General features: G+C 42.4%; 1 protein-coding gene across 2 annotated transcripts; it reads left to right on the forward strand.

Moving 5' to 3' along the window:
- The first annotated feature begins 18,890 nt into the window (after positions 1-18,890).
- On the forward strand, positions 18,891-21,928 carry AMIGO2 (adhesion molecule with Ig like domain 2). Of its 2 annotated transcripts, none has more exons than XM_007516216.3 (2): positions 18,891-19,024; positions 19,418-21,928. In XM_007516216.3, the coding sequence occupies exon 2, from the start codon at positions 19,479-19,481 to the stop codon at positions 21,042-21,044; it is 1,566 nt and encodes a 521-aa protein (XP_007516278.1). In that variant the 5' UTR covers positions 18,891-19,024; positions 19,418-19,478; the 3' UTR covers positions 21,045-21,928. The 2 variants fall into 2 exon arrangements, with proteins under 2 accessions (XP_007516278.1, XP_060051478.1); XM_060195495.1 differs by having other exon boundaries at positions 18,904-19,042.
- The last annotated feature ends 2,561 nt before the right edge of the window (positions 21,929-24,489 follow it).

The raw sequence follows: 24,489 nt of genomic DNA on the forward strand, positions 1-24,489 counted from the left end.
CACAATAGTCTGTAGTGAGTCAGTATAAAGTTCATAATGAAATAGTGTCTACTTAGACTTAGATACCCTCCTCACCTACTTCTTATTACAGTTCCCTCACTCACTGCAAAGCTAACCTTAGCAAAGCAAGGACTGCAAAAGCTGAATAAGGGCAAAAGATTGGCATACTTTAACTATGACTCTTTAGTCACTATCAGGCCACTCCATCAGCTAGGATTCCCTATTTGGGGAGTCCTGAGATTCCCAAACAGATATGATGGGCCTAGACCTCAAATAAATCCCTTTCTCCATTGTTACCGGTCATCTCTATAAGAAAAAGAAAACTGGCCCCTTTGTGGACCCCTATAGGACCTTGCCCTCAACTTGGATCAACAATGGTTGAAGGGAGGATGGACTCTATGCTACATCTGAGGAAGATGAGTCGATATTGGGGCAGCAGCTTGGAATGTTCCTACTCATGACTACACAATGTGAGCTCAGATCTATAGGGATGCAAGGTCACCTAGGCTTCTAAGCTAATTATGGGTCCCAGATCACAACAAATCGATTGGGTTTTACAGTCAACAATATATATCCTTTTCCCATATTAGGGAGCTATTCTCTTCCCTTATCCAACTTTCTGGTCCTTTTTCCAGCCATGACATCATCTACCCAGGCAATAACTTGGATCCACTAGCATATCAGATTTCAGGCTCAGGGGCAAAAAGAAAAAGGAAACAAACAAACAAACAAAACTAGTACAGCCACAGGCCCTTTGGAATTTAACTAAAATATGCCTACTAGCTAGCTACAAAATGGAGGGTGGAGGGCCCCCCTCCCCCAAACCCTTCAACTCTTCATCTACACTGTTCCAGCCCTTAGGTCCATGATTGGTCAATAATTTGTTTGGCTTTGTATGTTAACTCTCTTGTTAACCACCAGGTTCCAGATGCTAGCAGGATGCCAACCAGACTTCCCTGGACAGTCAACCCCACCAATGTGTCCTGGAGCTCCACTTCCCCAGAGCCCCTCCCCACTAGGGAAAGAGAGAGACAGGCTGAGAGCATGGATCAACTTGTCAACGCCCATGTTCAGTGGGGAAGCAATTACAGAAGCCAGACCTTCCACCTTCTGCACCCCACAATGACCCTGGGTCCATACTCCCAGAGGGTTAAAGAATAGGAAAGCTATCAGGGGAGGGGATGGGATACAGAGTTCTGGTGGTGGGAACTGTGTGGAGTTGTAACCCTCTTATCCTATAGTTTAGTCAATGTTTCCTTTTTATAAATAAAAAATTAAAAAAATAGAAAGCATCTAAAAAAGAATACTGTAGGGGCTGGGTGGTGGTATATCCGGGTTGAGCACACATGTTGCAAGGCACAAGGATCCAGATTCAAGCCCCCAGTCCCCGCCTGCAGGGGAAAGTTTCATGAGTGCTGCAGGCGTCTCTCTATCTCCCTCACTGTCAATCCCTTCCCTCTCAAATTAATGGCTCTCTCTACCCAATAAATAAATAAAGATAATAAAAATTAAATAAAATAGAAACAAAAAAACACTGTAAATACAGTATCATAAACATTTTAGAGGAATTGTTAAAATTTTAGGAAAGTAAATGAAGACAGGAAACAGTAAACTTTAGGTATGCAAGCACGATTTAAAATTAAAAATGATAAACTTGGGGGGGGGTGCAGGCAGTAGCATAGCGGGTTAAGTGCACATGGTGCAAAGCCCAAGGACCCACGCATAAGAATCCCAGTTCAAGCTCCCGGCTCCCCACCTGCTGCAGGGTTGCTTCACAAGCAGTGAAGCAGGTTTGCAGGTGTCTATCTTTCTTCCCCCCTTCTCCTTCTCTCTCATTTCTCTCTGTCTTATCCAACAACAACAACAATGATAAACAACAAGGGCAACAAAAAGGGAAAAAATAGCCTCCAGGACCAGTGGATTCATACTGCCGGCACTGAGCCCCAGCAGTAACTCTGGAGGCAAAGCTAAATACATAAATAAACCTTTAAAAAATTAAAAAGATAAACTTGGTTCGGTGCATTAATAGGGTAAAGACTAAAATCACAAGATTATTTCAAATGTAGAAAAAGCATTTGATAGATATAACATTCATTTATGATTAAAACTTTTAGTCAGTTAAGCAAAGAATTTCCTTTATGTAATAAAGATTATCTAGAAAATCATGATAGGAAACATCATTTTCAATAATAAGATATTGAACATTTCTCCCTTAAGATTGGGACTGAGCCAAGAATGAGCACTCCAACCACCCTGTTTAACACTAACTGGAAGTCTACCTAGTACAAAAGGCAAAAGAAAAATGAAGAGACTAAAAAGGAAAAAATAAAATTATAATTCCCAAGCAAGAAAAATGTACCACAGAGAAATATTATGGTAGCCCAAGAGGTGGCACAGTGAGTAAAGCATTGGACTCTGAAGCATAAGGTCTGGAGTTTGATTCCTGGCATCACAATGTGCCAGTGATGCTCTGGTTCTCTCTTTCTCCTTCTCTCTTTCAGATAAATAAATAAATCTTAAAAAGAAAGTTTCTATGAAACCTATAGGTAAATTCTTAAAAATTAGTAAGAGAAATATTGCCAAGCTAGTGTGGGGGTGCCTCTTCTCAGGCGCAGACTCTCTGGGTTGGAGAGAACACAACTGGAGGCAGCAATGCGAGAGAGATGACCCAGGAACCGAGCTGGTGGTGGCAAGGCGATTCAAATCTTTATTTATCCAAGTATCCAAGCTCTCAAGCTCTTAAAAGTTGGAAAATGGAAGTGGCAAGTCGGAAATGGAAGTGGCTTGACAATATCATACATGGTTAGGAAAGGGATGGAGAAAGGTAAAAGGGAACTGGGAAAGGTAGGAACTTCCTTAGCAACTGTTGCCAGGGGTTCAACTGGTAGGATTAATAATACCCTGCAGGCAGGGAGGGTCTTGAGGGCAGAAAAAGAATCTATCAAATGGGCAGAATGGGTGGGGAAATAGGGAGGAGACCGTAAGTCATTTGTTAGACACAGCAGAACACGGATGTGCAGATAATGAGAGAGCGGCCATTGTATCAAGGGATACAGGGTGAGGCAGGGGAGCTGGCTTTGTTTTAAGGAATGCCGAGCCCCTGAAGGCAGAAAAATGCAGGGTCTCTGGAGATAGGGAGTAAGCTAACAGGGAGGCAGAAAACTGAGGTCTGTTCCTCTCCCAAGCTCAACCTCAGAAAGAGAGTCTGACAGGGAGATTCCTTTCCTCAGTTCCCCATTTTTCAATGGGAAGAACCTCACCATGCTCAACCTGATTCTCACAGTATTCCCAGCAAAATATAACAGGACACTGGCTATAAAGGTCAACACACTAAAATGAGTTGCTCTAAAATTCATGTTGAATTCTACTTAATTCTAAGATGATAATGTTAGGAGAGAGGACCTTTGGGAGGTGATGAGTTCTTGAGGATAGAGCCCATAGACTTGGTGTCTGGGATCTAGTTCCTCAATTATAGGGTAGCATTTGTCCCCCCTCCTGTGTCCTGGGATGAGGCCTCCCTTACAACCTAATCAGTTTCCAAATGTTCCACATGATGTCATTACTTTGGGGATATAATGTCAACATATGAATTTGAAGGGATGAAAATTTTTAGACTTTGGCAAGATGGGCTGAAGAAATTTGTTGAAAGGTAAAACAAGGGCAGGGGAGATAGCATAATGGTTATGCAAAGAGATTCTCATGCCTGAAGCTCCAAGATCCCAGGTTCAGTGCCTTGCACCACCATAAGTCAGAGCTGAGGAGTGCTCTGGTTAAAAAAAAAAAAAAGTAAAACCACAGAGATTTTTTTTTAAGGAAAACATCAAACATCTTCATGATCTTAGAGTAGACACTTTCCTTCACTTGTTTCTAATTTACTGTTATTGTAACTATTGAGGAGACAACAAAATAGGCAAAGACTTATAAAAGGGAATAGTAAATAGCCAATGAAGATATGAAAAATTTCTAAAGTCCATTAAGGAAATATAAAATAAAAGCCCAATGAAATACCACTATAGGGAGCCAGGCAGTAACGCAGCGGATTAAGCACACATGGCGCCAAGCACAAGGACTGGTGCAAGGACCTGCGTAAGGAATACCACTATAAAACTACCAAAATGGTTAAGATATGTATATATATCAAGGATGTAGAGGAATAGGAATACTCAACTACTACTTGCAGAAGGTTAAGTTGGGACACCCACCCCGAAAACTGACCACTGCTGCTATAGTTGAATACCTGTATAACCTGTACCTGCAAAAGCACATTCCTAGCTAGGTGCCCAATAGAATTGTGTATGAGTATGAGTGTTTATCAAAAGCTATGTGTTGAATGTTCATGAGAATAGCACTTGCAGCAGACAAAAATTGGAAACTACCCAAATGCACATTGACAACAAAATAAAATATGAACATAGATTGTGATCTACTCACACAATACAGTGGGATACTACAGAACTGTAAGAATGACCTATAACCACATCCAAACATGTGGATATTTGATGGGGGGAATAAATAAAATCCCCAGAATGGACACTGGAATTTGAATCTGAAGAAAGAAACAAGTATATCCTATATCCTATGATTAATGGAGAAGCTGATTACAGGGAACTTACACAAAGGAGTTGATGGCACCAGAGATGGTGGACAGGTATCCAGTCCAAGAGAAGATCCCTTCATACCCACTCATACTCACCTCATAATGGATTTCTTTCTCTCTCTCTTTCTTTCTTTCTTTCTTTCTTTCTTTCTTTCTTTCTTTCTTTCTTTTTTTTTTTTTACAAGAGCACTGCCCAGCTCTGGCTTATGGTGGTGCAGGGGATTGAACCTGGGACTTTGGAGGCTCAGGCACAAGGTCTCTTTGCATAACCATTATGCTATCTACCCTCCCATAATGGGTTTCTTAGACCTCACTGAAAGTGCATCTTTGTTTAGTATATAACAATAGTTTTGTGTGTGAAAATTAACACTACCACCACTGCCACACCCCCCAAGTGTCACGTGCTCCTTTGTTCTATGTAGATTGATGATTGTGTTTGTGACTTTAAGGGTACAGCTGTTTCAGTCACGGTTACAATGCATACTGGCTTCATTCCCAGTAGAGGGTTACTTTGGTAATAGGCCTATGATGATGCTGTTGAAGGAAAAATGGAGTTACTCTTGCACAATGAATAGGTCCAATATAAAAACTTGAGTAGTACAAATCAGATTTTAAAAAAGTATGTATTTCATTTATGTAAATTAAGAAAACAGGCAGCACTAGTTTATAAGTCCAGGGAGTGGTGACCAGAAGCCCTTTAAGAGAACAAGCAGTGATCCAGGAGGCGGTGCAATGGATAAAGCACTGAACTCTCAAACATGAGGTCCCTAGTTCAACACCTGGCAGCACATGTACCAGTGTGATGTCTGGTTCTTTCTCTCTCTTCTCCTATCATTCTTGTTAATAAATAAAATATTTTTTTAAAAAAGAGAGAGAACTATCAAATAACCTCTTCCTTCCTTCCTTTCTCCCTTCCTTTCTTTCTTTCTTTCTTTCTTTCTTTCTTTCTTTCTTTCTTTCTTTCTTTCTCTTTTAAGCACTCTTTCTTGATTAGAGTGACCTTGCCCTTAATCTGCTAATTTTCTTCTGTGTACTTCTTATCTCCTGACTATGCTGCAACTTTGCTTCTTTCATCAGACTGTCTGGACAGAACTCAATTTCTACTTATACAATTATTTGAACTACTTTCAATATACTATACTTTCTTTTATTTTAATGAGAGGGAGATACAGAGAGAAAGACAGAGAGAGACTAGAGTGCTGTTCAGCTCTGGTTTATGGTGGTGTAGAGGATTGTATCTGGGACCTTGAAGCCTCAGGGCTGAAAGTGTTTTTGCATAACTATTATGCTGTCTCCCCAGTTCTGAATATACATATTTATCACCACTCTTAGTTGAGTCTCTACAAAATGTCTGCTTCTCAAGCCTTATTTCTGCAGACTGGCTTTCCCCTCTTCCAGGTAGCTGGAGCACTTTCTGCCTTCTGATGTGTTTATAATAAGAGCTTTGTGTTCTTTATCCATCTGCCTCTCTTTCATGACTGTCATTCTGCTTTATTTATTACATACTCTGTTACTGTTCTGATGAAGGACTAGAGACTGTCTTTAATTAAAAAGAGTTTTTTTTCCTGACCATTGTGTTTCCTGTTTGAGTTTAAATCTCACCCATTAATTGCTTTGCTTTCTATCAGTTAATCTGAATGTGTGCCTTTACTGCCAGAAATACCACACTTCTGGTAATGAATTTGTCAAACTATAACAGCTTGGCAACACTAAACATTAGCCTCCCAAGCTGACTATTCTTCTCTATTATTTCACAATTACCCAACATATTTATGAATATAAACTTGAATTCCTAAAACTTTCTAGGCAGAGAATATGATTAGACCAGTTTCAAACTCTGATACATTTGAATTTTGCTTTAAATTGATAGGTCATCTTATTTTGATTTGTATTATAAATCATTCCACATGAGTCATATATCAAATTAGCTCTCGAACATACAGAATATTAAGCTTCTGGATCTGCCAGGCTAGGCTGACTTGATTTATAAAGATGGTTCTAAGTCTGAAGAGCTCACCATTCCACTTCATTTTTTAAAAGATTTTATTAAGATAGAGAATTAGAGGAGCTGGGTGGTGGTGCATTGGGTTGAGTGCACATGTTATGATGCACAAGGACCTGAGGTTAAGCGCCCAGTCCCCACCTGCAGGGGAAAAGCTTTGCAAGTGGTGAAGCAGTCCTAAAGGTGTCTATTTCTCTCCTTCTCTCCCTCTGTTTTCCCTCTCAATTTATGGGCATCTCTACTCAATAAATAAGTAAAGATAATAAAAAAAATTTTAAATTAAAAAAAGAATTAAATAGAGGGATGAGAGTACAGGTCAGCTCTAGTATATGGTGATGGTGGGGAATGAACCTGGAGCCTCTGGGGTCTCAGGCATGTAAGCCCTGTGCTCTAACATTGACCTGTCTCCTGGCCTTCTCATCATTCAGCTTTGCCACAAACAAACAAATACATGTTAAGACTCACTGGGTGATGCATATTCTGCTCGTGAAAATGGAGCCTCGGTTCATGGTGCCTTTTCACCAAAGGAAATCTAGAAAAAAAAAAAAAAAAGGAATTCAGATGTCCAAAAGTTTTAAAATAGAATTGAGATAACTGTGGGTAACAGCCACAATGGCGTGTTTTTCTGTCCTCTTGCTGCTACTGTAAAGTAGGAAATGTCAATGTGCAGACTCGTCCTCCAGCGATTCGCTCCGAATTGCACCTGATCTCTTCCACATGACCGCATCCAAGGAAACACTCCTTGGTTTCCGCCACACATTGCTACCAAAATGCAAGAGGCAAGTAGTAGCATGTTAGAACGGCTCTCCGGAGACAGTGATTATGATGATGATGATTTATTTTGCTTTTCCCTTTCATTCAACACCATCCTGTGCAACCTCTAGTTTGTGTTCAGATTGCCAATTAGTGCTCTTAACTAAAGGTCTCCACCCAGGATGTTGCCCATAACTTGCCAGCGTTGAATCTCGTGGGACACCGAGAAGCACAGACATGCAGATTAGAGGCTCGTGTACCAAGGAGAGTAAAGCTGAAATTTACCTCATTCGAAGGACAGAGTACAGTCAGGCTCAGGGGAACCACAGAGCTAGTACAAACATCATTGTGGTGAGACACCTCTCCAGTTCTGTTTGCTATGTACATAAACCTAGCTTTGGTTCCATTAGATTTCACAAACATTTGTTAGACATCTGTGCGGGGTCAGATGACAGTCAAGGCACAAAGACAATAAGGTTGACTCACGCATGACCAGGACTCCCAGGTAGACTCTTGGACAATGTTACAGTTCCTAAAGCACTTATTTTGTGTCTCCTTTCAGCCAACCCAGTGAAATCAAACAGTGCACATATTGATAGGACATTTCTGCTTTACAAGTAGAGACGCAGACAATCTGAAAGACCAGGTCAGGGGCTGGGCAGTGGAGTACCTGGTAGAGTGCACACATTACCATATACAAGGACCCAGATTCATGGACTAGATTCCCATCTGTAGGAGGAAACTTCAGGAGTGGTGAAGCAGTTCTACAAGTCTCTTTCTCTCTATCTCTTCCTCCCTCTCAATTTCTCTTTGTGTCTATGAAAAAAAAAAAAAAGAGATGGAGGAGGTAGAAGGGGAGGAAGAGGAGGAGAAAAGCAGCTACTAGGAACAGTGGATTCATCATGCAGGCACAGAGCCACAGCAAAAACCTTGGTGACAATTAAAAAAAAAATGAGGTAACTTGCTGAGATTTAATAAAATGAAGTTCTGGCACCAAATCCCAAAGATTTGATTCTTTTCTTCCATATTCTATCTTATTATGGTTTTTAAAAAGATTAATTTATTCTTGGGAGAGAGAGAGGTAGAAAGAGAGAGAGAAATATGACCCCAGCCAGAGCACCATCACTGAGCTCTAGTATATAGTTCTGGGGACAGGATCCAGGGCCTCCGGCATGCATGTCCAGTGCTCTGAGTAATCTCCCTGCCCTAACCCTTTTCCTTACAGATTACTATCGACGTATACTTAAAGAATGGTTCATGCCATTTGATATGCCAGGAGAGAGAGAACGCTTTTCTCATTTTTAGTTTTTTTTAAAAAAATATTTATTTACCTTTTGTTGTCCTTTTTTTTTTTTTTATTGTTGTAGCTATTATTGTTGATGTCATTGTTGGATAAGACAGAGAGAAATGGAGAGAGCAGGGGAAGACAGAGAGGGGGAGAGAAAGACACCTGAGACCTGCTTCACCGACTGTGAAGCGACTCCCCTGCAGGTGGGGAGCCGGGGGATGGAACCGGGATCCTTACTCAGGTCCTTGCTCTTTGCACCACCTGCACTTAACCTGCTGCATTACCACCCAACTCCTTCATTTTTAGTTTTTAAAAGATTTTATTTATGTATTTCGTAATGAGAGAAAGAACCACAGCATCACTCTGGCACATGCAATGCATGCAATGCCAGAGACTGAATTTGGACCTCAAGCATTAAAGCCCATTGCCCTTTCCCTGCGTTGTTTCCTGGGTTGCCTTTATTTGCTTTTAATTCTTCATTGTGAGTGCCATCAAATGAGCTACCAGGAGTCGTGCTATCAGTGCTTCCTCCTCCTCCTCTTCCTCTTCTTTTTCGCCTCTAGGGTTATTGCTGGGGCTTGGTGCCTGCACTATGAATCCACTGCTCTTGCAGCTTTTTTTTTTTTGATAAGACAGAGAAATTGAGAGGGAAGGGGGAAAATAGAGAGGGAGAGAGAAAGACAGACGCCTGCAGACCTATTGCACCACTTGTGAAGTGAGCCCTACCTCACCCCCATGCAGGTTTGCACGAGGATCCTTGAGTGGGTCCTTGTGCTTCCTACTATGTGTGCTTAGCCAGGGGTGGCACTGCCTGCACCCCCATCACTGCTTCTCACCAGGTGTGTGTGTGTGTGTGTGTGTGTGTGTGTTTAATGTGGTGCTGGATAATCACACAAATGTAACATCACTGCCCAATAAGTTTCCTGGATCATTTTTTCATTCTTCTATTCCACAGAGAGCAAAAGAAAGGGGAGAGCTAGAGTGAGGGTAGGGCAGATCTACAGAGAGGAGAGACACCACAGTATAAGTTCACCATCCATGGTGCTTTCACATGGTGCTGGGGTGCTAACCGGGGTTCCCTGTCTGCATGGCAAGGAGTTAGCCTTACTGGGAGAGCCATTTCCTGGCTTCTGTTGCTGCTTAATGTTTGGGATGATTTTTCACCCCTGACCACCTAAATGGTTTCTCCAAAGTTATATTTTTATTTACACACAGTTGTTGGGTCAGATACTTGATGAACTGAAAGTGAGTGAGACCAAAAATTCTATTTGTAGTGGAATTTTTGAATGTCACCATATATTACTGTCTGTTGTAAATATTTTGGCTCTTGGTTATCTCTCCAATTGGAAATTGAATTATATACTATCTTATATCCTATAATTATTTCTAATAATACTAGAAATTCCTAGAGGAGAGCAACCATATTATGGTTCTGGGAGTATGGCCAGGACTAACAAAATTTGCTGAATGGAATTTAAATTATGACTGACCATTCCACCGCTAATAGGAGACGTTAGAGATCATGGCTAAGTATAAGATCAGAATGAGGAAGACTGGGTGAAAGATCTGGTTCTACCATTAATCCTGGGCTAGTTACTACACCAACTAAACCCCACTGTCCTCATTAGAAAAGGGGCCATTAAAGGTCATGTCTAAGGTCCTTGTAAAAATTAAATGAGAATACTCAGACACAGTGCGTATACAATCAATGTTCTATCTTATTACCAAGTCTACATTCTAGACTCTTTCTAGAAATTCTTCTGTCTTCCCTTAATGAATGTGATGTTTCTTGTCACTATCACAAACTGAAAGGTCAGAGTTCCAGGACAAATTATGCATGGAGTACCCATCACTTGTAATTGGTGAAATAATTGAATAAGTATTTCTAATAGTGCCAGCTATGTAATAGTTTTATTATATTTCTTCTCAATTTTGTTTATGATCAGCAAATAATGATTGCTTCAAATTGACATTTATTTGAATAATCAGACATTATTTTCTAAAAGTATAATCAATTAATTACTGATACAGGTAATCATTTTTAAAGGGCATACAACAGGAGTCTGAATGCATCAACGAGTTCACTAAACTGAGTTTGTTAAATATTATCTGTATTTACCAGGGATATCAAATTAGTCCCAGATTTGAGAGATATCATAGCATTTAGAAATTCAATTAAATGGCTCCTTCAGGCTAGTAATGAATAAATAGAATGAAAATAATATGACCTACCATTTATGATCAAAATTGCAAAAGGTACCCAAATGCCAGGTGAATGACTGTGATACACTGCACTATGTAAAGCAAATTTTTATCTGCTTGTGTCATCCCTAAGGCTATGAATTTCAGATTTTTAAGAAAAGCAGAGCTTCTTTGCTTCTTTCACTACACAAGTAAGACAAAGAGAAAAATCATTCTTTTGCAACCTTTCCAGGTCTCTCATTACAATAGATTTATTCGTATAGCAGAAATGTAATGTATCCACAAGATTTTGAATGGGAATCTCTGATGGTTTACTTTTTTAAAAGTTATTTTTCTGTATCTCCAATTTTTCTACAACAAGCACATCATATTTTAAGGACGAGGGGCTGATGGAAGAGTTTTAGCTGCTACTTTTATTTTTGTGTCTAGTTGGAAAAATAAATGGTGAAATGAAGCAGGCAACCATGCCAACTTCACAAAGAATGGTGCAGGAATGTGGACACGAGAAGAGCCACAGCTGTTGGGAGTAGACACCAATCAATGGACAACGAGGCAACAAGAAAGGAAGAAGGAACTAGCATATGCCTCATTTGCGTTCGGCTTGTGTGACTATCATAGCATTGATATATTGCTATAGTCCTCAGACTAAGGAATAGTGCCTGGCACAGAGCAGATTTTCAGTAAGTTTTTGCCAAGTAAATCACTGCAGTGCTAAAAGAGTGCATTGATTACTGAACCTCAGAGCAGGGGAAATCAGAATCAACTGCTTCTTAAGAGGGTTTTCCTTTCTGAGCATATAGTCATTAAATATTCAAAGGGACTCAATAAAACAGGAACATTGACACATATGACTCGGTCATAGGTAACTGAATGGCATGTTCTCATTGAGCTTTCCTTTATTTTAAAGGCACTGTAGAAAAATATAAAATGCAGATAAGGAGGGAGAAGAAAAATATTTTAAACCATTCTTATGGGATTGATTTCCTTTTCAGATGATTATATATGTATACATACATATGTATGTATACCTACATGCTTTTTAAAATCATTTTATTATCTTTATTTATTTATTTATTGGATAGATAGCCAGAAATTGAGAGGGAAGGGGGTGATAGAGAGGGAGATAGAGAGATACCTGTAGCACTGCTTCACCACTCACAAAGTTTTTCCCCTGCAGGGGGGACCGAGGGACTGAAACGTGGGTCCTTGCACATTATGGCATGTGCACTCAACCAGGTGTGCCACCACGCCCCCCGCCCCCCAGCATGCTTTCTTTACAAATATTGGAATAGAATTTCTCTGTAGTTTGTTCTAGGTCATCAGATATTTTTAACAACAAAATAATATAACAGAGAGATATACATTAATTTATGCACCTATATTCTTGTGGTATATTAAGGATATAGCTTTTGTTCTTAGAAATGATGCTGCAGTGAACATGTGCTACTCTAGAGTAACTGAATACTTACTAGGTTAAAATGATATCTCAGGGGGCCGGGCGGTGGTGCACCAGGTTAAGCACACAAACTGCAAAGTGTAAGGATTCGGGTTCAAGCCCCGGCTTCCCACCTGCAGGGAGGTTGTTTAGCAAACGGTGAAGCAGGTCTGCAGGTGTCTATCTTTCTCTCCCCCTCTCTGTCTTCTTCTCCTCTCAATTTCTCTCTGTCCTATCCAACACCAGCAGCAGCAGCAACAACAGTAGCAGCAGCAACAACAACCATAATAACAGCAACAACAATGGAAAAAAGATGGCCACCAGGAGCAGTGGATTTGTAGTGCAGAGCTCCAGTGATAACTCTGGAGGCAAAAACAAAGACATCTCAACTCTATAAAACATGCCCTAAATTTACTTTTATTGTAACATGTGCGCTCAACCAGGTGCGCCACCATCCAACCCCCATGTTTACTTTTACTGAAGCAGCAATAGGACTGACACCATTCAGTGGGGAGAGAAGGAGGGAGAGAGGGAAGGAGGGAGAGAAGAAGAGTGAGAGAGACACAGAGAGAGAGAGAGAGAGAGAGATGTCTGCACCTGTCTTGTACATGGTGTAAGTGACCCAAAGAACCTAAACTCAATCCTGTTGTAAACAGCACCTGACAATCTGTGTTCCTGGGGCCTGGACAAGAGCAGATACATTGTCACTAAGAAACCTGATTAATACTTTGAAGTTGAAAGGGACCTTACAATAGTTATTAATTGTCATTTCCTTCTAATGGGTTTCTGAAAAGATGAAGATATTTTCATCTAAGACAAAAAGTAGCTCTCCTCAACTTAGAAAACTGCTAATTTTTTTTTTTGTAGCTAAATAGGGGTTAAATATTTTCTAACTGAAGACTGAGTGAATGAGACTTTGAGTCTCAAGACTGACAATGGTGGGGGGATAGATACCCCACATTCTAAACTCAAGTCAGCAAAGCCACCTACGCAAGTTTTTCAAATGGATGGTCGCTGGTGGTTCTACCCCTTTAGCCACCACCACCACCACCTGCCTGCCCACCTTGAAACATTACACTGAGTAGAAGAAACCCGACAAAAAAAGATCCCATGTTGTGTGATTCCATGTATATAAAATGTCTAGAATAGTCAAACCATAGAGACAGAAATTAGCTTATAGGATGCTTGCTAAAATTCAGTAAGATGCAGAATGTTTTGAAAGCCCTCCATGGGACTGTATTAATACACAGAAAATGAATTAAATATAGTCAGGAGGCAAGAATAAGGGCTCAGCATCAGTAAAACTGCATACTACAAGACCCAGCATGCCTTGCATCTCCCATAGAAAGTGGCTGCTTTTTTTCACTTCAGTGGGAGAAAGATGGTCTAGTGAAGACATAAGGGATAGTGATTTGACTTGAATCAATGGAGTAGAATTAAAATCCCAGGAATGAGCCCATACATATACAACCACCTAGTAAGTGACAGAGAGGCCAAAGTCAATGGGGGTAAGGAAGGATTCTTCAACAAATGGTGCTAGGAAAACTGGACAGCCACATGGACAAGAGTGAAACTAGACCACCACCTAACATCATACACCAAAGTCAAATCAAAATGAAGCAGAGATCTGGACCAGCAACTGTAGTAGTTATAGAAGAAAACATTGGCAAAACTTTGCAGGACCTCACATCAAAGCTGTATTTGTAGACTCAACTCCCTTGGTCATGGGAAATGAAAATAAGAGTAAATAAATGGTATTACATGAAACTAAAAAGCTTCTAAACATCAAAAGCAAACTTCACAAGGACAACCAGGCTACCCAGTAAATGGGAGAAGATATTTCCACATTACACATCAGACAAATAACTGATATCAAATATGTACATAGAATTGGTACAAATCTACCAAAGAAGTAAAAATAATCCAATAAAAAAAAAGTGGGCCAAACAACTAAACAGACATTTTTCTAAAGAAGATACACATGGCCCACAGGCACATGAAGAAATTCTCTATTTCCCTTGTCACTAGAGAAATGTAAGTTAAAACTACAGTGAGATACCATCTCACACTTGAAAGAATAGATTACATAAACAAACTAGGAAATGACAGGTGTTGGAGAGGTTGTGGGGGAAAAGGAACTCTGTTACACTGCTGATGGGAATGCAAATTGGTTCGGCCCCTTTGGAAGACTGTGTGGAGAGTCCTTAAACAAATGAACATGGAATTACCTTGGGATCCAGTAATACCACTCTTAGGCACTTATCGAACAGGCAGTGACTTGATTCAGAGAAGTGTACACAGGTCTCTGTATGAGGCAGGCACTTATGAGTAAACTCATTTTTTTGTTGAAATAACTCTTTGCTTTTGTTTCAAAAGTATAAGTGCTACCAAAGTCCTTGTTATTAGTAAAACAAACAAACAAACAAGCAAAAAGACTCAGAATCATCAAACTAGTGCTATAGCAATTTCTTGCTTCACATCTCTCCTCTAGTCTTTGATTACAACCTGAGAAATTCTGGGAATTTCATGAGTAGAACCTTTGATATTTCATTTACTCAAATCTCTTCATCCAGGTTAAGAGTGACTTTCAAACCCAGACATTCACACAGCAATACCCACCTCAGTAGACTAGATTCAATATTATGTAAAGAGTCAGCTACTTTCTACCATCTATTGGACTCATTATCGAATGGTCAAAAATATCAGCCGCAGCATGTGGCAAAGACCAGAGGAATATCTATTTGTCTTATTTTAAACTCCTGAGAAGGCAACTCAACCATCTGTCTTGGCAACCCATTGCAGGCTGGAACCACCCTGTCAGAAATGTCTCTCTTCTGTTTAATCTAAATCCTTCAAATAGAACCTCAAGCTAATTTCATTCCATTCCATCTTCAAATCACTTGGAACACAGTTGTTTACCATCTGGGTTATAGGATTACAAAATGTCCCAGGGTTATGGTGAACAGTAAATTACATAATGCATACAAAATATATAATGCATACTCAGTCTCTGGCATATAATAATGAGTCAATCCATATTTACTGTTACCATAATTGTAATATAAGTCATAAGTGATGTAGATACAACTGAAAATAATTTAATTTGAACAATAGAAATGTGGTGGAGAATAATACAAAAAGGAGTAAAATTGTGTTGTGATGTTCAGGCAGTACTTGCTTAAGGACTCAAAATCATATTATTTGAACCTTCTTCTCTCCCCCCCCTTCCCCCTCTATCCCTCACACAAGCTTTCTGAGGTTCAGAGAGTAGGGTGGCAACTAGCAGATTCAGTTGGGGTAAGCCATTCGGTAACCACCTAGAATAGGTCCTCTATTCAACTGTTCACTCATCTCAATTTTGCTAAATGCAAAGCAAGGATCAAGCAGGGCTCTAGGAATTAAGAACAGAACAGTGGCCAAGACAATGTCTGCCCGTGTGCCATTTACTCTCTAGCATAGAAAGTGGATCTAGCAAGTGAAGTGATAGATAAAAAATTGTCTTCACAAAAGGTCACATCTTAGGCGATTGTGTTGCTAGATTTCTTTTCTTCAACTCTTTCAAAACTTCTTTCCCTTGGCTAATGCGGAAAATGCCAAAAACCAAGTCTTCAACTGGATAAGCAAGCATGTGTGTGGATTTTGAGAGTGTCTGGTTTATTTATGCTGTGTAATCTTTGCATAAAGGTTCTGTGATGTGCCTACAACTAGAATAACCACCTTCTGCTTCTATTTCTTAAAAGCATGCATTCTTTGAAAACTTTTTTTTTGGTCTCCAGGGTTATCATTGGGGCTCGGTGCTCACTGCTCCTGGAGGCCATTCTTTCTACTTTTTTTTTTTTTTAATAGGATAGGACAGAGAAAAATTGAGTGGGGAGGGAAAGGTAGAGATGGGGAGAGAAAGATAGACGCAGACTAGCTTCACTGCTTGTGAAGGCGCACCCCTGCAGGCAGGGAGCCCAGGCTCCAGCCAGATCCTAGCGGGGGTCCTTTAGCTTTGTACTTTGTGTGCTGAACCTGGTGCACTACCACCCAACCCCCAAGATGATTATTAAAAAAAATTAAATACAGCTCTCTCTGCTTTCATGTTTTTCTCTCACTATGATGTTAGTTACTGAGTAATATATTGCCAAAACCTGGATTTATTAATCATCTAAAAATATCTTTTAGTAATTTAAACTCTTAACTGTATAAATCATTTAGTCTTAAAAGTGGAGGCCAAGACACCAAGCTTTTTCTGAACCCCTGAAATGTGGCCTACCTGGAAAAAAACAAACAAAACAAACAAACAAAAAAACTAACCTCTCCCTCACCCTATTAACTCTCCAAAAGGAATACAGTGTAGCATAATTGTTATGCAAAAGACTTTCATGCCTGAGGCTCTAAAGTAACAGGTACAATCCCAGCACCACTTTCAGCCAGAGCTGGCCAGCACTCTGGTCTCCATGCTCCCCCGCCCCATGTCTTCTGTATCTCATTAAAATAAATACAATTTAATAAATAAAATATTTTGAAATGAAAATCTCATGCATTTTTTATTCAACTTTTCACGAAACTGAAACTAATCTGAACCCAACTGCTCTCACCTTGAAAAAAAAAATCTGATTAAAGCTATTGCAGATTTATTCCACAGGCTGACTCAACAATGCACACAATTCTATTTAAATCAGGCACTAACCTAGCATATCTATGTTACCAATGGGGCTGGGCGCTGGTGCACCTGGTTGAGTGCACACATTACAGTGCTCGAGGACCAAGGTTCGAGCCCCCAGTCCCCACCTGCAGAGGGAAAACTCCACAAGTAATGAAGCCGGGCTGCAGGTGTCAGTCTCCCTCCCTCTCTATCACCCCCTTCCATCTCAATTTCTGGCTGTCTCTATCCAATAAATATATAAAAGACAGTAAAATTAAAAAAAAAAAAACCCTGTTACCAATAAGAGTACATTCAAGGCCCACATAAGCACCATTTCTCACTAAATTCAAGGCTGCTCACGTGTTTAAGAGCATGCACTCTAGTGCTGAGGGTGCCGTGGCTGGTGAGCCTGGCCATCGCTTTTTAAAATGTCTTAAATAATATTACGAGTTTTGGGCTGTCCCTCTCTGACATTTTCTCATCTTTGTTTCTCTTTCTAGTCTCCATAACCCTTCTGCTTCGGTTAATACCTCTTATCAGGGCAGTAATTTACTTCGTTTAATCCAGATATAATTTTTCAAATGGGCCATTTGGCTCAGTCAAAAACCCATCGGTAAAAACTGTCTTTGGAATTAAACAAAAATGGCTTTTTAATCGAAAAGCTCATCAGGCCCGTGCATGCCCTGCATCTCATTTTTTGCCTGGCCTTGTCCAGCTGGGCTAGCAACCTTCCCAGGCCCCTTGGCTCAAATCCCGCCAGGCCTCTGGGCAGCAACCCTTTATGGGTTCCTCCTGTGCTGTGAACAACGGGGGGGGGTGGGGGGGGTGCGGGGGTGGATAATCAAGTCTGGCTCTTGAACACTCCCCCCCCACACACACACACACACGTTTAATACTCTCAATTTTGCACTCCAGCCGGAAGGTCGGCTCCAAGGCTTTTATTTTTCCCCCTTCGCTCCTCTTTGGAGAACTGGACTCCGCCCGGGGGCGCAGCCTCCGGAGTTAGGAAAGGGCTAGAACTTTCCCAGGGAGGTGCGGCCAGTCCCCACCTTGCCAACTCCAAACGCAGCGCCCTGTCGCACTCCAGGAAATGTGGCTGATGTCCCTCCCCCTAACGTGGGCGGAGACCACAGGCAGCCTCGGCGTTTGTTTGGTAAACCCCGCACAGCCGCTGCGCCCCGCCGTGCACAGCCCCCCACCCCCACCCCCCCGGCCCTCGCCCGCCCGCCCGGGGAACGCAGCGACGGGTCTCGAGTTCAGGGACCTCGGAGGGCGCGGGAGGCGACCCGAGCTGCCCCGGTCCCGTGGCCCGAAAGAGCGCAGGGCTCGCTCCTCCTTCGTCTCCCCGCACCCCAACCCGAACGCCCCCCGGGGCTGGGTAAATGGGCACAGCTGGCGGGAGTAGGCGGACGAGTCGGCGCCGGGTGGCCTGGGGCGTGGAGCCCACCGCCGGGCGAGCTGCCGGGTCCCCGGAGAAGCGGAGGTTGGAGGCCCGGCCCGAGGCAGCCGCGGGGCCCGCGGGGGTGCGGGGAGGGGCTTGGGAGGCGGGGGGCGCCGGCCGCCGCTCCGATTGGCTGCGCCACCGCGCTCGCTCTCTCCCCGCGCAGCGCCCCCCGCCGCTGGCCGAGCTGCTTCCCCACCCGAGGGCGGACGCGCAGGGGCGGGACCTGCTCCCCGCCCCGCACCCGCACCCGCACCCGCGAACCCCGCGCGCTCGGTGACAAAACCCCCGGCGGCGGCTGCGCGGGAACTCGGGTCCTGCAGCCTTCCGAGCGCCGAGAGGCGGGGCCGGGTCCTACCGCCTGCCCGTGCCCCCGCCCCTCGGGCTAGGCTCCGGAGCGGGGCGCCCCGCACGCGGGCGGGCGCACGGCCGCAGAAGCTTTACCTTCGGCCGGGCAATGAGGAGAAGGCGGGAGGGCGGAGCGGACGTGGCGGCGAAGCTTCCAGCCGCCGCAGCTGCTTGAAACTACCCAAAGTTGAGAGCCCGCGAGAGGCTGCCGCCCGCCGGGAACCGCAGAGAAAGAACTCGGGAGGCGCCTGAGTGACAGACAGACAGACAGGCGCACAGACAGACCTTCAGAAGATTGCACTGTGGGCCGCCCCTGTCTCCACAGTCGGTGAGGCTTCCCAGCTCTGTGAGTTGCATGCTGGGCTGGAGGCTTGTTAAGCATTTCCTTTTATTGTTTATAGGATGCGTTTGTGTGTTTTTATGTCCAGTGGAGGGAGTTTGGAAAAAAACAAAAAAGGCAGGATGCGCCTCATAAAGTCTTTTGAGTTTGAGCTTGTATTGATGATAGAGTGTGACTGGAAATGTCTGTCAGTAGGAATTCACCCTGGAGAAATTGCCTGCGGCAATTTCAACAAAACAACAAAAACGACGTAGAAGAATGAAAAGGCTCCCCAGTGTGAAATAAAAACCTTTAGTTGAAAAGTTATTGGCAAGAAGGCAGGATGTGGTTGGTGAGGGTTAGCTGTCATAGTTAACTTTGCTTTTCTCCCCACCCCAATAGTGTTTACCAGGTGCGCTGGTGGGAGGCAGGACCGGTGGAAAAGGCTTAAGAGGCGACCACAATGTCTTTCTGTTTGCACCCACTGCCCACCCTACCCGGAGTTGTCAGACCTGGTTGCAGGGAACTGCTGTGTTTGCTGCTGATCACGCTGACAGTGAACCAGGGCGCCTCCGGCGTGTGCCCCACCGCCTGCATCTGTGCCACTGACATCGTGAGCTGCACCAACAAAAACCTCTCCAAGGTGCCTGGCAACCTGTTCAGGCTGATGAAGAGACTGGATCTGAGTTATAACAGAATTGGGCTTCTGGATTCTGAGTGGATCCCAGTGTCGTTTGCAAAGCTGAACACCCTAATTATTCGTCATAACAACATCACCAGCATTGCCGCGGGCAGTTTTGCCAGCACGCCTAATTTGAAGTGTCTTGACTTATCATCCAATAAGCTGAAGATGGTGAAAAGTGCAGTGTTCCAGGAGCTGAGGGTTCTGGAAGTCCTCCTGCTTTACAACAATCATATTTCCTATCTTGATCCTTCAGCATTTGGAGGGCTGTCCCAGTTGCAAAAACTCTACCTGAGTGGAAATGTTCTTACACAGTTTCCTATGGATTTGTACGTTGGAAGGTTCAAACTGGCAGAACTAATGTTTCTAGATGTTTCTTATAACCGAATCCTTTCTTTGCCAATGCACCTTATAAATTTGGTGCCAGGAAAACAGCTTAGAGGCATCTACCTTCATGGAAATCCATTTGTCTGTGACTGTTCCCTTTACTCATTGCTGATATTTTGGTATCGTAGGCACTTTAGTTCTGTGATGGATTTTAAGGATGATTACACTTGCCGCCTGTGGACTGACTCCAGGCACTTCCGTCAGGTACCTCTGCTCCAAGAGAGCTTCTTGAATTGCTCTGACAGTATCATCAATGGCTCCTTCCGTGCACTTGGCTTTATTCATGAGGCTCAAGTTGGGGAAAGGTTGATTGTCCACTGTGACAGCAAGACTGGAAAGGCAAATACTGATTTTGTTTGGGTCAGTCCAGATAACAGATTGCTGGAGCCAGATACAGAGATGGAAAACTTTCATGTGTTTCACAATGGAAGTTTGGTTATAAAAAGGCCCCGTTTGGAGGATGCTGGAGTGTATTCCTGTATTGCCATGAATAGGCAACGCCTGTTAAATGAAACTGTGGATGTCACAATAAATGTGAGCAATTTCACTGTAAACAGATCGCATGCCCACGAGGCATTCAACACAGCTTTTACCACCCTTGCAGCTTGTGTGGCCAGTATCATTTTGGTCCTTTTATACCTCTATCTGACGCCGTGTCCCTGCAAGTGTAAAACCAAGAGACAAAAACATATACTAAACCAAAGTAATGCCCATTCATCCATTCTCAGTCCTGGTCCTGCTAGTGATGGTCTTGCTGATGAACGGAAGACAGGCACTGGTAAAAGAGTGGTATTTTTGGAACCCCTGAAGGAAACTGCGGCAGGGCAAAATGGGAAAGTTAGGCTCTTTCCCAGTGAAACAGTTATAGCTGAGGGCATATTAAAGACCACGAGGGTGAAATCTGATTCAGATTCAGTCAATTCAGTGTTTTCAGACACACCCTTTGTGGCATCCACTTAATTTTGTGCCTGTGATTGTATGATGTAGTAACTCAATCTTGCCATATTTAACTGTGTGCAGTCTGCAAAATAAACAGCAGGGCAGAAATTGTGTTTTGTTTTGTGAAATACAACCAAATGGTCTCTTTCCACGATTGACAGGACAAATGGGCAAAACACTTTGGCTCCTCAATATGCCAGAGACTGAAGCTTCCAAAGCTCGAGTTAGATGACAGTAGCCTAGTCTTTGAGACTGCTGATCATTTCAGGGCGGGTCTGAGATGAGACTAACTGACATTGCTTTCCCACTCAGGATTCTTGAAAGAGAGAATGAATTCCATGAGTTAGTGTCCTTGAAAACCAGATTTTGCTATCCTACTGGGGCCAAGGTTCTTTTAAAGTAAAGTGTTAGCATCTTCATTTTATCTTTAAAAGAAGTAAGAGTGATAAAGCAGGAACTATTGACAAAGCACAAAGTAAAGTTAGATCTAGGTATCATCTAATTTCATCATATCAGAGTAGTGGGAATAAATTACAACACTGATGCTATATCCCATATAGTGTCAGATAAATAGTGAAATAAAGGTACATTTGTTTGACTTGTCTTCTTTCTGTTTTGTACACCCCCTATCCCATTCAGATGAGCTTATTGAAAATTTAAATCATTATCTGTTGCTATGTTTAGTAGGTGTCAATACCAGAATGTCTTCTTAAACCTTTGTTCTGACATACTAATACTTGTCTGTGTGCTGGTGTGTATATAAATCTTAAATTATATGAATCATTACATAGATCTACTGTATTGTGCTTAGGACATTTACATTCATGTAAATAGATGTGTTGTGTGGCTTGATGTTCTGTCCTAGTTGGATATGTAAAAACATAAACCTAAGATATTTCATGTGATCAGATTGTTGTATTTTGTATAAACTACCCTCTATCAACAAACATCTCTCCAAAAGTTCCTGGAAATTGTAATAGAGTTTACATGGGGGAGGGGGTGACTCGAAATTGTTCTCTACCAACTTTTACCCTGTATGTCAGATTTTACATAGATGTCATTATGCATTTCCACAGGTTTAGAAGATGCTTAAGCTCCACTTCTGTAGCATTCGAGAGTCCAGCTGACATCTTTCTCATCCCCATAGCTGCTGTGAGGTAATCATCACTCTTTCTGGACCCAGTTTTCCTTAGCTGTATAATAAAGATTTCAGACTAGATGATGATTAAGGTTTCTTCCCAGCCTGAATGTGATGGTCTTAGCTCCACCACAGACTTGCGTTGAAACTACCCCAATACTGATGGAAGACAGGAATGAGATTAGGCAAGACTAGCATAGCTCTGCATAGCTCAAAAGGACATTTTAGATCCAGTCTAGCTCCTTCCTTTGCTCACGGAGAAATGAAACCAGGTGTCAAAGGCCACATGGAATTAGCGACAGGCACAGAAAAGAACATTCAGGTTCGGGATATTTCCCAGTGAAGATAAACACCCAAAGAATGGTTAGTTGTTAACAGAGGGAGCACACACAGAAAAGGAGCCAAAGAATAAAACAAGATATGGTCAGAAAATGGCAAAAGAGAACCAGGCTTGTATTGCCACTGCAGCTAAGAGAGAAGAGAATTTTTCAAAGATCAAAGGCAGCAGTGGCAAATGCTGCAGAGAAATACATGAGGACAGAAGATTGAGCTCTGGTGGCGAGGCAGTGGTCTGCGGGGGAAGTGGACACTTGGCATATACAAGTGCCAGATTTCAGTGGCAGCACCCTGGCCAGCAGCGGATTAAGGAGTAGCCTGAGGGAGCAGGCTCCAGAGACTCTGCTCAGGCATTGGAAATACCCTGTTGCACAATGTTAGATCACTGCCTGTGCCTTTCAAAGGTAGGGCTCCCCCCTTAGGTTAATAACATTCAGATCCAAAGATGTTACAGGCAGACATTTTGTGCCAGTTCCTGCTGTTTAAGGAATTCTCATGAATTTTGTGATTGGAATGAGCTTCAAAATCATCACTTACTATTGTTATTTACAGTTATTACAGCTACTGTGCCCAGAGCACTGCTCAGCTCGGGTTCGTGGTGTTAGGCATTGTACCTGGGACCTTGACATCACAGGCATGAGAGTCTGTTGTATAAACTATTGTAATATCTCCCCGGCCCTATTCCTTACTTTTTCTTTGGAGAACTTCAGAGTCAGAGCTAACCTGATTTATTCAGAGTCATACAGCTAGCCTGCTTACCAGGGGAAGCTCTTGAACCAGTAGTATTTTAGGAAGCACTGTCCTGTAGGCCTCACAGCTAACTTGACTTTGAGAGTATGAAGGAGCCAGGACCCTAGGCTGGCAGAGAGTTGCAGAGTCTTTGAACTGGAATTTTTTTTTTTTTCTGCACAGAATCTCTTAAGGTCCTTAAGCTCTCAGTCCCTTCATCCTACTAAGCATTCCAACTGACAGGGGACATGGACATTGCTCAAAGGAGAGCCTCATCTTGACTGGTCCCAACATACTGACTTACTGACAAGCTGAACTGAATTCAAAACTAACATGCTGATAAACAAAAGGAAAGTGATAACAACAACAACAACTGTGGCTATTGAAAAAGCACAGCTACTGTTTGAACAACAGTGGGAAGGCAAAGGGATGAAAAAGTATGCACTTGAATTTGAAGTTCTTAGTAGGCAAAACTTTCTCTTTCATTTTTGCTAAGAATCTGATCAGATGTGTTTTAAATATAGAAACAGAACTAATTTGTCCCACTCAAAACTTTTATATAATTTTCCTTCTAAGTAATAATCTGCCTTTATGTAACAAGGTTATTCTCTTAAGTTCCTTAGTATTTTTTATTACACATTTGTGAGAGAAATGGATACTTACTGGAGAAATCAAGTAAAGATAATAGATAAACTTTTCTGGGCTTACAGAAAAAATTTACAGTAATTCACTATAATTAGGAACTGGGTTTATGATAATATTTATTTATTGCCACCAGGGTTTTTGCTGGGGCTTGGTTCTGACACTACGAATCCACTGTTCCCTGTGGCATTTTCCCTTCTAATTTTTATTAGATAGGACAAAGAGAAATTGAGAGAGGAGGGGGAGGTAGAGAGGGTGCAAGAAAGGTTAAGACACCTGCAGACCTACTTCACCACCTGTGAAACTTCCCACTTGTAGATGGGGAGCTGGGACTCGAATCTGGGTGCTTGCCTAGGTAATGTGTGCGCTCAACCAGGTGCACCACTGCCCAGCCCCAAATAATATATTCTAGTTAATCATGAATTATTATTATTTTCCTCTAGGGTTATCACTGGGGCTTGGTGCCTACACTATGAATCCACTGCTCCTGGCAGCCATTTTTTTTTTTCCCATTTTATTGGATAGGACACAGAGAAACTGAGAGGGGAAGGGAGATAAAGAGGAAGAGAGAAAGATACACACCTGCAGACCTGCTTCACTGCTTGTGAAGTGACCTCCCCA

This window comes from Erinaceus europaeus, chromosome 7 (assembly GCF_950295315.1).
Source record: "Erinaceus europaeus chromosome 7, mEriEur2.1, whole genome shotgun sequence".
Taxonomy (NCBI): domain Eukaryota; kingdom Metazoa; phylum Chordata; class Mammalia; order Eulipotyphla; family Erinaceidae; genus Erinaceus; species Erinaceus europaeus.